Below are 15,252 nucleotides of genomic sequence, written 5' to 3'. Positions count from 1 at the left end.
AGAAAAGAGACAATACCGTTAGCAACAGCGCCTTCTCACCCTGGCGGGGTATTGCACACCTTAGATGAGCTCAAAAGGTGTTACTCTCATGAACATGTTTGGCAGCTTATTATCTTGTATCTGTGTAACAGTGCCCTATGTTTTGCACTTGCCTGCTGCAAACAAATTTCTATTTGGGATAATAAACTCTTTATTGCTATTTAGAGAGCTGAGCATTTACTATTTATTGTGTTTTTTTATTTTCTTCTATTGCACATTCCTAAGAAAGTAAGCATTTCACTTCATATTTTACTGTGTTTAAATGCAACAGAGAAAATTGTATGTAAGATCCTATAAAATCTACTCTATTCACTTCAATTCCCGTGGTACCTTGCGGCCATTCTTCTTCCGGTGGCGGGACAGGAAGCTGCACGAACCGCGAGGAAGGGGGTGGTGATGGTGGGGGATTGGTTCTGTGTTTACTTCCGGATTTCCTGTATGTGGCTGCAATAGATGTAGCGGCGGCAGCGGCGGTAGTCCTAAGGTTCATGCCGGAGGAAGGAGGAACAGTTACTCGGAGGACTCCTGCTAACCTTAACCTTAAAATTGAGATTGCATTAAGGAAAGAGACACTGAACCTGAACGGGCTCGTGGAGTGTCTATCACGCGGAGCACAGAGCCAAAGAAATCAGCGCGGCACTTCACAGCTGTAACCTCGAAAGTCAATGCAGCCTGAGGAGCAGCTCCGGACCTGCTGTCACGGTGGATGCTCTTGGGGTTATTGATAGTAAGCAGCAAGTGGAATAAACACGAAACAACAGCAAAACGAAAGAGACTGACAGCCAGCGATAAAAGGGGGTCCGTTAAAAGCAGGAGGGGCACCTCCAGCTTTTTAGTGGATTATCCTTCTTTTCTAGGACTAAAACCATGGATTGGCTGATGGGGTAAGTCCTTGCTTTTGGACACGCACGCGTGTTTGAATTGACTTGTTTGCCTCTAATTTGTGGGGGATGGGGGAGATTCCCAATACAAAGACAGGGAAGTTTTTTTTTTTTTTAAAACGATAATTTCAAAAAGTAATGTAGCGATTGAAAGCGCATGTGTCTGAGCTGCGCTCTCTTCTGTACTTTGTAGTGCTTCATTTGTGTTGTGTCACCAGTGTGCTGTAATCCTTTCTGAGCTCAAATAAAAAAGCCTGAAGGACTTGCCAGGAAAGGCCCAGCGGACACGGGAGACGAGCCGCAGGCTGGAGGGAAAGGGGAGATGCGACATGCTCGATCTTGTCTGTGATTAATCTTTAGATTGAATAGGAAGGTCTGATGAAGCCAAAGCGGTGCCAAGACTAAGTCGATCGAGTCTGGCAAATCACTGCCTTTAAAAGTTTACTCGGCTTCTTGAAGTTTTTAAAAACAACACCGTGGAGAACGGGAAATAAACGCTGGTTTTATTAAACGTCGGGCATGGCAGGGCGAAGGTGTGACTTTAGCTTTTTAAAACTTCTCCATTGGCATAAGAGCCCTTTTGAGGTTCTTTGTGCTATATACTGTATTATATTTATTGATGGAGACGACTCGGCATCAAATCGCACGTGGCAGGTTTCACAAACGTCTGCAGGACCACTACACTGACATGTGAAGCACGTGCGGTGACTTTAATGTTTCTTTGGTATTAAGTCATTCGCACAAACAGTACCGATCCTTTAATACTGACACGAAGCCACTACCGAGTTAGACTTTCATCACGTACGGACAGAGACAATAAATATGTTTAGCATTTATCACGCAAATATACATTGATCTGTCATATATAATCCTTTTCATATCTAGCTCTAGTATCGCATATAGTCCCCTTCCATAAGCCATGTGAAAGACGCCATATAATAATACAGTGATTTTAAAATATGTCAGTCTTTCAGCCTTAGGGATCTACCCTCACTGAGCAAATTATTAGAACACTATATAAATACTGGGTAGGGCCTCTGTTTGCTCCCAAAATAGCCTTATAACATTTCTAGTCCCTGTTGACATGTTTGCATCACCCAATGCCTGCAGATTTGTCAGCTGCACATTCATGCTGTGAATGTCCCATTCTACCCCATCCCAAAGGTGTTCTTTTGGATTAAGATCTGGTGACTATGGTCTTTGTCATGTTTGTGAAACCAGTTTGCTTTATGACATAGTGCATTATTATTCTGGAAGTAGCCATTAAAAAGGTGGGTAAATTGTGGCCATGAAGGGATGCACATGGTCTGCAACAATATTCAGATAGACAGTGGCATTTAAGCGCGGATTGATTTCTATTTACAAGTCCAAAGTATGCCAAGAAAACATTTCATATACTATTACACCAACACCACCAGGCTGGACAGTTGACCCAAGGCAGGTTGGGTGCGTTGACTTTTGTTGTTGGGTTTCAAACTCTGACCCTACCATCTGTGTGCCTCAGTCTGCTTCTAAGTTCAACTTACTGTGCAATCTGAGGTTCTTTTCTGCTCACCTTAGTTGTATAGACTGGTTTATATGAGTTACCATAGCCTCTCTTTCTGTTCAAACTAGTCTGGCCATTCTCCTCTGGCCTCTCTGATGAACAAGGCATAGGACTGCTGCTTATTGGATACTTTTTGTTTTCTGCACCTTTGTGGCTAGACTCTAGAGGCTGTTGTGCATGAAAATTACAAGAGGTCAGCAGTTATAGAAATTCTCAAGAATCATGTCTGCCACCAGCAATCACGCCATGGTCGAAATCACTGAGGTCACATTTTTACCCCATTCTGGTGTTTGATGTGAATATTAACTGAAGCTCCTGGCCTGTATCTGCATCGGACTGCTACCACATGACGCTGACAGATTAAGTGACGTGACGTGACTTGACTTGACTTGACTTGAGTTGTGTTTTGATATACTTTGTTATTGACCAGTTTCTCAGTTACTGCACTGCAGTGCTTAAGTAATGTTAGCCACAACAACATAATGCTGTACCTGAAGAGCTCCTTTTTGTTAACTGCAATGAAAAGCATAGTCCAAACAGTTTGGTTTTCAGAAGCTTTACAATGAATTTAGAAAATGGGAAACATAAAGTCTGGTTAAACAAAGACTTGAGTACACCACAAAATGAAAATCTGGTTAAAGTAATGACAATAAGAATATTTTCCAATTGTGCCTCACTTTGGAATGAATTAAGCAGCCATTCTCTAATCCATTGCTTGGTATGTAAACTCATATCCATACACCTGCTCCATGAGCAAACATACAATCGGTGTATGTTTGAAATGAAGAAGAACAGAACATCCCTGGAGTAACATATGAGCATGCAAGTCTCTATACAGACAATGTTTCTGCTTAGGCTTGCCATTCAGGGTTTGTTCCTGATGTTATGCTAAACCTGTAGAGGGGATTTCAATTGCCCATGGCTCTGGTGTGGGGTGAACAGGAGCGTAAAGTGGATGGATGGATAAGATACGTTGAAGAACAATAAAATAGTGCATGTCTGTGATTACCCAGAAGTCTGTAGTTGCTGTATAAGTACATAATTTGCAGTTAGGTTATTTGTTGTTTGGATTGTTGCCTGTAAAAATGCACGTGGTTAGGGTCTTATTTGAAAGTTTCTTTGATTATTTGTTTAAAAAGAAGCTTTGATCTTTTAATCACTGAAGCATTTTGCAAGCAGTAGCCCGCATCACATGACTGAAATGATGTCTTCCAGTAACCTTTAAAAGCACCAATCCTACCTTTTCTTAATTGGCCTGTAAAATCATTTGTCGGATATTTAAAATTATTGAATGTATTTTGGTACACTTTTTTTAGGTAACGTTGAATACTTAAATCCTGTAAGGTAGGCTTCAGATATTCTCATTCGATTAATGATTGATTAATAATATAAAAGTTTGCTTTTCATTATTATCACAACTGTAGTTTCTTCACGGTAAGCAGAGCATCAATAGATAGCAATTTGAAAGACATTTTATTATTAAAGGCAAATTAAATAATACCGTCATTTTGTTCCACAAAATTACACCATGGCTCCAGGCATTCTTTACCCCTTCATTAAATTTTACAACTTTTTATTGACTGGCTGTTTTTTACGCACCTGAGCCTCTGCTAAGCTATTCAGTTTGTGAATATATATTTCCAGTCTTTGGAGCTGAAGCCTTTTCTTGCAGCATCAATACAAGGCAAGAATTGAAACTGGTGGGATACAAATTTATTACAGGACATATGCACAGACACATTTTTGATTTAACATAGCAAACACCTGAACAATTAATCAAAATGTTATATTTTAGACCCTGTGTTCTGGATTTTTCTTTTGTGTCAAGATATCCAGTATTCCATGATTATCGCAACTGATTTTCTTAATCTTCTCTTAGATATCTGCAATTGCTTTTTATTTATTAAATAAATATGATACTGATAGCTTTTTAATGTATTTTGGGTCAATAAAACGTGAAAGCAGCAAGATTAATCTGTTCTAATATTTTAGAGGGAGAGAAGACAAAACTGCACACTGTGTATATATTTGTAACATTTTACACACTTTTTAGTTATATTTTTCCGTCTGCAGAAATACTTCAGTTCATATGTAATTATATTAGTCAGTTATTGTGTTTTTGGGCAAGGTTAGTACAACATTTTATTGCACAGAAGGGTGTATCCTGGAGTGTCACCAGGCCCTGGTATATTCATTCATGTGTGCCTTTTCTAAATAGCTTTGTATTTTCATTCTTGTGTTCTTTAATGAGAGGATTCTACAGGTCCAACAGCATTTTGTTAGAAAGTACCAGCAGTTTGGGGTTTTTGAGAAACACCTCAGAAACACTTGAAAAATGTTATTTGGATTGTTGGTAGCATAAAGCACTGAAACTTGTCTGCGTGACAAACCTGGAAAAAGAGATATTGAAAGTAAATTATTTTCTGTATACTACTCAAAGTGTTTTTAATGGTAGAACATTGACAATTATTGAAGTGTTAATGAAAAAAGAAAAACAGCTATGCAAGCTGACTGCTAAAATAGCTTTCAGTTTGACTATCATGAGTCTACCGAATGACCAGAATCAAAGTTCGGTCTAGTAAAACTGTCTCAAAATGAAGTTGTCTAAGTGCTGGTACTGTATAGGAAGGAGTTGTAGATGTTTCAGTGATAAGTTTTGCTCTGTCATAGTAACTGTAATTAGGCATGCCTGCTGGGGATAAAATTGGTTTTGTAAAATGGCTTGATGAGGTTAAACATATTGCTGAGCTCACAGCAGCACTGTGAAGAAGATGAAAATAGAACTAGCAGTTACCACAATCACCTGATGCCTGAGTAAGACATGGCATACCCACAATGAGAGCAGAGACTTGAGGTTGAAGCAAACATTCACAAAGTTTCTTTTAACACCTTTCCTTACACTTCCGTTGCTGCAATAAAAACTGAACATTAATCCTTTATCAGTTGTGATCGCACCACCACAACAGGCAGTGATCTCATTTGTGGATTTTGTTGTTTGAATCTTGGAAACATTAATCTTTAGTCTTGCCATAAGATAAGTACCTACTCTTTTCTTTTTTGGCTATTATCTCCTTCAAATATAGGAGTGCCGTTTTACACACTGGAATATTAAACTGCTTTTTATACGGTGCATTTGCAGCATGAAACCCCACCCTAAGGTGCTTTACTTAGCCAAAAAAAAAAAAAAAAGCACAAGAAAAATTAAGAAAGGCAGTCGTATAGTGGTGAAATGAAGCTCAACTATGGACAAAGTTTTTAAATAATTCCAGTACAAGTATAAACAAGAATGTAGTATCTATACTAATAAAAGGCAAAGCCCTCACTCACTCACTCACTCACTCACTCATCACTAATTCTCCAACTTCCCGTGTAGGTAGAAGGCTGAAATTTGGCAGGCTCATTCCTTACAGCTTACTTACAAAAGTTGGACAGGTTTCATTTCGAAATTCTACGCCTAATGGTCATAACTGGAAGGTATTTTTCTCCATTAACTGTAATGGAGTAGAGCTGCAAAGACGTAGGGGGCAGAGTTTCGTGTGACATCATCACGCCTCCCACGTAATCACGTGAACTGACTGTTCGTACGTAGAAAACCAGGAAGACCTACAAAAAGCGCTTAAGAAAACATGCATTATATAATTGAGAAGGCAGCGAAACAATCAGAAGCGAGCGAGTGGCATGAGTGCTGCTACCTCGGAAAGAAAGCAAGGTGTAAACCTAAACTTTAAATTAAGTTCATAGACAGGCTACCGCTGGCGTTTCACATGCCCACAGGTAATGCGGGATACAAGTTTAATAAGAGGACGCAGGATATAAACGAGAGTTTTGATCACTTTGTAACTAAGTTAAAATTGTAGGTGATGGGGTGTGCTTATGCAAATTCCGAGAGACTGTGTTTGTGGGGATTGACAGTTAAGACGGGTGGGGGAGTCACGTCATCATCTCCCCTCCCATTTACCTCAAGTTAATACACACTCTGTCTCTAGAGTTTCAACACACTGAATCCTCCAGGCACTACTTAAAAAAGGTCACATTGACAATCGTGTTACGCTATTTTTAAAATCTTTCCTTTTCTTAGCACAAGCACAGCTGAGAAGCTTCGATGCATGTGCTCCATAACGCTTGAAAAATAATGCATTTAATCACACTTTGCATTACAAGCAAAGGGAGCTTTGTCAATGCATGATTTCCTGGTACACCGATTACATTGATCAGCGCATCCCGATTCATTTTACCCTCGCACCACCTTAGTTTGAGAAGAAGTATGAAAAATATGAGGTTAACACAGAAAAACAGATCACCAATTCAAGCTTTATGAATAATCGATTCGCCATCAATAATTGTTTTGGTAAAGCCATCCCCCTTCCATTTTATAATTTTTCCGCCACTAGCCATGATTAAATGAACGGTAAAAAGTAAGAGCGGCGAGGGTGACTTATTTAGGCAGGAATATATATGATAGCAACACTCATGACAATGTCAATCATGTTACGTTATTATTAAAATGTTTCCTTTTCTTTTCATTACTTCTTTAACACACTACTTCTCCTGCGTAGCGGGTATTTTGCTATATATATAATATATGAATGACCTCCAAAGAGCGCTGAGACTTTTGATATCATGAACGTGTGTACAAAAGGGGTCTCCTGCCCAGCAAAAGTCGAGTAGCCAGCGCGTGCATAGCTGTGCCGCCTTTGAGACGCTGACTGCGCTTCTGCCTTAAGTCAAAGTGAGCACTTTTAATTTTTTTCATCCGCCCCCTGAGCTATAGCCCAGACAAGTGCAAACACGGGACCCCTTTTCTACACCACGGCAAAATAATATTTAGGCGATTCACACTTTCTTTTGCACATATACGATTATCAGGTCCTCAGCTCGGATTATGAAAACACGCACACGAGTGGAGGACTGACAGTGCCATCACAGCCGATTAATGGCGGGGACGTCTCACCAGTCTACACAAGACCCAGCGACTGTCCCAAAAGGCGATCATAACGCCAGCGAACACATCTCTCTATACTATATAAAAGAAAAAGGCAACTTTCCTTTCTTTACACCTTTTTTCCTTTTATCCCAAACCAAAGCCTTTCTCTCTTAACACGGCAGAGGACACAAAAATAATTTTCTTTAATTGCCGGTAAGGCACATTACCAGAGGCACAAATTTGAACGCGTTCACATAGAAAATGTAATTTCTATACCACAGCCGTCGTGTAGCGCCTTTCAAAAGGGATCTACTACCGAGAGATGATCCATATACATTTTAGCTGCTGTTAGTTACTTACCTGTTTTGTTACACAGTCTTTAAAATGTAGTTTACCCAAACCACTCCAGTAGTGCTCAATGTACCTGTACTTCTTAAAACGTTAATGTTTTACTGTTTAATAACTTATAGACTATATTTCATTATTTTTCCCTTGCACTCAGTGACCAAAGCTATACACACACATATAGACACATACACACATACACACAAGTATATGTATGTGTATATATATATATATATATATATATATATATATATACACACACACACCCTATCTAGATTATATATATATATATATATATATACACACACACACACACACACACACACACATACATACATACATACATACATACATACATACATACATACACACATATATATAATTTGTGTGTGTAGATATGTATATAGATATGTAGATATGAAGATATGTATGTATATATATATATATGTATATTATATATATATATATATGTATGTATGTGTGTATATATATATATGACAGCAGCAATCCAAGCTGTGAGAAAACAGTAAAAAGGAGGCGTGTCAGACGTCGTGGTACATTTTCTGATGCAGCTACCGAAAACAACTTTGTGACGCTGCCACCAAATACACAAAACAATTACTTTGACAATCATGTTACATTATTTTTAAAATGTTTCCTTTTCTTTTCATAACTTCTTTAACACATGACATCGCAAAGCTGGTATTTTGCTATATATATATATATATATATATCACAGCGACACTCATAACAGTGACAAAACCATTACATTGACAATCATGTTACGTTATTTTCAAAATGTCCTTTTCTTTCCTTTTCTTTCTCTTTCCTTCTTTAACACACTACTTCTCCGCTGCCAAGCGCGGGTATTTTGATATATATATATATATATATATATATATATATTATATATAGATAGATAGATAGATGTATATATACATAGATAAGAGATAGATACATAGATAGATAGATAGATAGAGGTATATATATAGATAGATATGAGAACAACATAGATAGACAGATAGATAGATATGAGAACAACACTCATATCAATGACAAAACAATTACATTAACAATCATGTTACGTTATTTTTAAAATTTTTCCTTTTCTTTTTCGTACCTTCTTTAACACACTACTTCTCCGCTGCGAAGCGCGGGTATTCTGCTAGTTAAAGATATTTGAAGGAGTTAGGAAAAGATCTGATGCCAGTAATTAAATAAAGTCAAGTCATGTTATTTTTTTAACTCTCTAAGTCCAGACCAGGCTCTCAAGGGGGTGTGGAAGCCTATCACAGATAGCATAGGGCGTGAGGCAGGCGCAAAACCCTACACAGGGTGCCAGTCTATTGTAGGGTGAACACAAACACACACACACCCAGCACACACTAACTAGGGCCACTTTAGCATTGCCAGCTCACCTAACCTGCATGTCATTGAACAGCGGGAGGAAACCTTAGCACCCAAAGAACACTCACTCAGAGAGAACGCTGGACACAAACCCCAGTCTCCTTTCTCTGAAGCAACAGTGTTGCCACTGTGCTACCATATTGCCCTAAGTAAAGTCCTCCTTTGTTTTTGTTGTTCACATATCTTTAAGTTTAAAAGGTTCTGCTTAAAGGTATATTGCAGCTCTGGGTAGATGCTGTCATTTACCTGGCAACAAATATGTGTTATGTAGGTGATGTTGCTTTTATCTGTAGATGCATACATTTTCGAACCCACTTAATCCAATTCAGAGACGTAGGGAATAGGAGCCTATTGCTACTAGCTTGTGTACAAGGCAGTAAACACCCTGGACAAAGTGCCAGTCCTTTGCAGGCCACACACCTGTGCACACACTGAGAATAATACAGAGTCACCAAGTAACCTACTGCACATGTGTTTGAGGATGTAGGAAGAGAAGCAGAGTTGTTTGTAACAAATGATATCAGAATTAAAATCTGAAAATCTTTGAATACTAGGTTGGATGTTTTTCAACTTGAATATTACTGTAGGCACTTTTAACTAGAACCATGTGCCGATCTGTCTGTTGGAGGGCAGAAGACGGTTGCTCAACTATAGTCCTATAGTATTCTGACAGATGAAGCTGACACTCTACCATTTGTCAGTGGGCTTAGTTTCACATGTTAATATTCACCTGGGTTTTTTGGTCTCTAATTTCATGCACAAATTGGGCTTAGGTAAATTTTGTAATTTAACCTGACATAAGGAATCTTTTTGTACAGATTTGTTCCACTGCTCTCCTGGTCGCATTTTATTCCTTATACAACTACAGCTACATGTCTAAAGTTATTAAAATCTGTGACCTATTTGTCCTGCCTTTTTTGAAAGGTACAGTGAGCAGTCCAAATACTGCAGTCCTAATAATGATCATCATTTGTTAATTATGTGTTCTTTTATTCCCTTAACAGTGTGACTGGCTTTGTAGAGAAAAGACATTTCTTTCGTTGGTTTAAGAACTGTGGGTCCAAGTTACTTAAGCACATTCAAAAAATAAATCTCAGACTTCCTTCTTAATAAGAGCTTAACAATAATGGAGTCACGTTTGTCAATCACATAGTCAAAATATGATAAATAGAATCCCACTAGAGATTAATAAATACCTAGGGGGAACAATAATGTAAATGAGTGCATGCATGAGTGAATTTGTCAGAGTTAAGAGAATAATGAACCTAAAATACCACTGTATTCCATTTTTTCTTTTTATTGATAGTAAACTTGAATTTTGACGAGAAATGTTTTGACAGTTTTAAAATGTCAAACAAATCTGAATTTGTAATGTAAGCTGAGGGCTAAATATGAGTCGCTGTTTTCCATGGATCTACTAGGACAGATGATTTTTAATTTAGCATCAAAATGCACCACATGATGATTAGATAATAAAGTAAGGAACTAGTCGTGACAGAAAATGTGCACTTTTAGATTGCATATCTTGTATTGTAAGATTTCAGCCCTTGTGCTTAGTTGCTGGTTTTGCTTTTCATTTTTGCTTGCAATCCTTGAAGACTCTGCACTACAAACAGTGTCTCATATAATTTAATGGGGCTTACCTGACAGATAAGAATGTACCGCTAATTACTGTTGTTTTGTTTTATTGTTTCAAGTAACAGTTAATATAATAGCCTTACTTAATCAAATTCACATTCACAAAACCTTTTGCCATGGAAATACATTTTGTCTTTGTCAAGTCATTAATAATATAATAATAAGGAATAATTAAACTTAATTAAAAAGACATTTAATTCCTTGCTCATGAAAGATGTTGGGAACACACTCTCTTGTTCTTTTTTGTTTTTTTAACAAGCTAAAAAGCCTCAAATATTAACCAATGTCATCATCAGAATGCAAGTTTTTATTTGCTCAAGTTTACATTTTTGTTTATATACTATTAGCTGTTTTCAAATGGATGGGTTTAGTGAGAGTTAGATAGTAACGGCAATAAGCTGAGGAGATTGGACCCGATGTCCACTTTACCAACTATACTTGTAGATCCATTTTCTTCCAGGGTGATTGATCTTCAGGTCAACCAAGAGATGGTATTGCTTTTAGATTCTAGCTCACGTTCCCTAAGTGACCTGAACCAGAATGTTCTAACATTGTCAGACTGTTCAGCACATTGGGAAGAGTAAATCTAGTAACTTGTTGTATGCTGCTGGTTAACAATATCTTATCTGCAGCTCATGAAAATTCTGATGAAAATTAAAATGTTAACCTTTTACCTGAGAGATTTTTGTAAATGAGCAATATTTTACTGTTTGAATGTTTTTTTTTTCTTTTTGAAGTCTGTGATTCTGTTCTGCTACCAGTTTAGTCTATGTCAGTAATCGGAATACACAGTTTAAAATAATTTTAAATATTCACATACTGGGCGTTATGGTGGCGCAGTGGGTAGCGCTGCTGCCTCGCAGTTAGGAGACCTGGGTTCGCTTCCAGGGTCCTCCCTGCGTGGAGTTTGCATGTTCTCCCCGTGTCTGCATGGGTTTCTTGTTTCCTCCCACAGTCCAAAGACATGCAGGTTAGGTGCATTGACGATTCTAAATTGTCCCTAGTGCAGGGGTTTCGAACTCCAGTCCTGGAGGGCCGCAGTGGCTGCAGGTTTTCATTCTAACCATCTTCTTATTAAGTGACCAGTTTTTGATGCTAATTAACTTCTTTAGCCTCAGCTTTAATTAACCCGACTCAGGCCCTTAGTTGTTTTTTCCTTAATTAGCAGCCAGACAGTAATGAGACATAAAACAAGCAGGACATGACCAGCTCACCTGTACCCATCAAACAAAATCTGAAAATAAAGATGAAGGTCTCAGTAAGGCTGATCCCTCAGGTTACCAAAACATTTTAGGAGTTCTTAAAAAGAACAATATCAACAGTTTCGGAAATGTCTACTGTGGCAAAAAGAGAGCAGCAAAAAGCCATGGAATTGAATAACGGGTTTAATTAACTGCAAGAATCAGCTTTTCATTAAGGAACTGGTTGGAGTTTGAAGCCCCAATTTAGCTGGTCATCTGTTGGCTCGTTTCAAGTCTCATTTCTGTTTGGCTGTCATTTCAATGAAGAAAAGAATCAATTCAGAAGACTTAATCCTTAAAAAAAAAAGGGCTATTAAAATAGAGGGAAAAGAAGTTAATTAGCAGTGAAAACTGGACACTAATTAGGAAAAGGGTTGAAAGAAAACCTGCACCCACTGCGGCCCTCCAGGCCTGGAGTTTGACACCTGTGCCCTAGTGTGTGTGCACACACATGGTGCCCTGCCCAGGGTTTGTTTCCTGCCTTGCACCCTGTGTTGGCTGGGATTGGCTCCAGCAGACCCCTGTGACCCTGCGTTAGGATATAGCGGGTTGGATATTGGATGGATGGACTCGCATACTGTAGCACAGGACATACATATTTCACCACTTCTATTCTCTGAGGGTTATAGGTTGGCTCTTGGTGTCTGTTACACCTAAACTTTTAATCAGAGATTTTACATCCTAGTTGAAGCCCTTTTTATTTGCCTACTTGTGTCTCTGTTTGTGGACTCTGTAGGAGGTTTGAGAACAGCCTGAGAGATGTTTTTGCAAATGTCATTGTAGGACAAAGAGTTGTATGCTGCCATTCTAGGGCTCTTATTAATGCAGCTATTCCATTTCTTTTGTTACTTTACAATACAGTATTGTAATCTTGAATGCTATATAAAGCATGAGAGGGGCAGGGAAATGGGAAATTTTGGAACTGGGTGTGGTGACCCTGGGGCGTCAGCAGTTGTTTGAGACCTATGCAACCTCGTTTAGAACACCTTGCTGTTAGTTATAATGGAACAGTGGACTGTGGGGGCAACAAGCGTTTGCCGTGAAAGCCTTTTATAAGAATAGTGATAGTGTGACTGCTGCACAAGGGGAATTTCGGCGTCATTACCAGTTAGGATGTCATGATCGTGTCCCATTTGTTTATGTTATTACAGCATGGGTGTGTAATTTCGAAGAAACTGCTTCGGCCTTAAAAAAAAGTATGCCTTGGGTGGAGCCACTTTCCATACTGCCCGACAATCGATGGCAGCTGTTCGATGATTGTTTGGAAGGTGCGTCATTTCATGCAATGGTGACATTCCATGGCCCTTGCGATCCCCATATCTCACTGTTTGTGATTTTTTTTTTTTTCCTTCTTCTTCTATGGGGACATCATAAAAGTCAAGTGTACCACACACGTCCTACAACCATTGCTGAACTAAAAAGGAGGATTGAAGAAGAAATCGCTGGCATTCCTCTTGACATTTTACATCGAGAAATGTAGAATTTCCACAACAGGCTGTCAGAATGTGTACGGTGAAATGGACAGCACCTTCATGATGTTTTCTTCAAAACATAAAATGAATATTCATGGAATATTGATTACCATCATTAATTGCATATCCTATACAATATATTTCATCATTAAATGTATTTTGTAATGTGTTTATTCGTGCATTGAACATCAATTGAAAATTTCTCATTTCCCTGCACCACCCTGTACTATATCTATAAGATAAATATTATAGCACTGCTGCCTCCCAGCTACATGAACCTTGGATTCGATTCTTGTTCTTCTCTCTGTGTGGAGTTTACATGTGTATGCTAAGTATTTTTTATCAACTCTAACATCCCAGAACAGTTAGTGTTGGTGTAATTGGCGTCTCTAAATTGTCACAGTGTGAGTGTATGTTCAAGTGTTTTTTGAAGAAGACTTTTCTTTGCTTATAGTTAATATTCCTCAACTATGTATCAGGCTAAATGAGTAAAGAAAATAAATACATTTAAGGCTGAATGATTTGTGTTTTTCATATACAAACAATGTGCCTTATCTGATGATTATCAGCAGCTCTCAGGATGTTATGTCTTCCTTTACTGTTCATTAATCAAGTTAAAATTATTTCAACATAAATAAGGATTCCTGTTGTAATCTAGTAGCCTCAGAAGAATGATTTTAGTCCCTTGCATGGAAAGAGCCCAGTTTGAGACCCTTGATGTTTTCAGGTCCCCCATTTCTTGGAAATTAATAAGAAATACGTAGCAGGTAGGGATTGCTGCCCTTGTGTATCTGTAACATCGGGGAAATAAAATGCCTAGTTAAACAGTCAGTTTAAATTAAAGGCTTCACAAATCTTATTAAAGGTTGTAACCAAAGGTTGTAGCCCAGTGTGGGACCCTTGATGTTTTCAGGTCCCTCATTTATTTGAAATTAACCATAAATATTTAACTGGTAATGACTACTGTCCTTGTTTATCTGTAACATTAGGGAAATGAAAGGGCTAGTTAAACAATGAGTTCAGATTAAAGGCATGGAGAAAGCATTTTATAAAGGCTGTAGCCAAAATAAAATCCTCCATTCACTTCAGGCTTTAAAGAGCAGTTGAATTGCACTCTTTGGAGAGTTGTTCACGCATCTTCAATTTTTGTGTTCATGTGGACTTGTCTACATTGAATGTGCTTGTGCCGCAAGTGACGTAGACACAAAAGAAACACACTGATGCCGACTGTGAGAAATTAAAAAGTAATGCACACATGCAGACTGTGAGAAAACCATATGCTTTAAAATGTAATATGAAAGAACAACCATCTGCTATGCATGTGCTTGGCTTGAGCACCTTATGTTTGCTAAGGTGTGTGGCATTCTTTGAGAAATTGAATATTGACAGTTTTTATTTTTAAATCATCTGTTCAGTTCAGAACTATTTAAATGAGAAGCCTAATAAGGATTTCTTTTGAAAGCAGAAATCAGCATTTGACTCAGGCCTTTAGCTGAAACAATAAATTAGGAATGTTTGAAACCACTCTTTTTATTCTATACGATCAGTTTTGTAACCAGCACAAAAGGTTATGGCAAGGAACATAGTCGTGTTGTGGTTAATGCAGTATTTTACCAGTCATTGTATTTCAGCGAATTCCTGGAAGCATACTACTATAGCCCTTCTCCAAGTCTGAAATGTATTGACTACAAATATAATTTTATTTACTTTTTGGACCATTAGCTATTACCAGCTTTTCTGGATGGCTTAACCACAGAGT

At 38.2% G+C, this 15,252-nt stretch overlaps 1 protein-coding gene across 1 annotated transcript in view; it reads left to right on the top strand.

Annotated features, from left to right (window-relative positions):
- The first annotated feature begins 470 nt into the window (after nt 1-470).
- Nucleotides 471-15,252, top strand: part of LOC120515490 (MOB kinase activator 2-like) — a 241,829-nt gene continuing 227,047 nt past the window's right edge. The window contains exon 1 of the mRNA XM_039736572.1: nt 471-923. Within this exon, the coding sequence (XP_039592506.1) occupies nt 907-923 (17 nt within the window). The 5' untranslated portion in view covers nt 471-906. The remainder of the gene's footprint in view (nt 924-15,252) is intronic.

The sequence above is a fragment of the Polypterus senegalus genome, chromosome 1, assembly GCF_016835505.1.
Source record: "Polypterus senegalus isolate Bchr_013 chromosome 1, ASM1683550v1, whole genome shotgun sequence".
Taxonomy (NCBI): domain Eukaryota; kingdom Metazoa; phylum Chordata; class Cladistia; order Polypteriformes; family Polypteridae; genus Polypterus; species Polypterus senegalus.
This window is presented reverse-complemented; position numbering and strand designations above follow the sequence as displayed.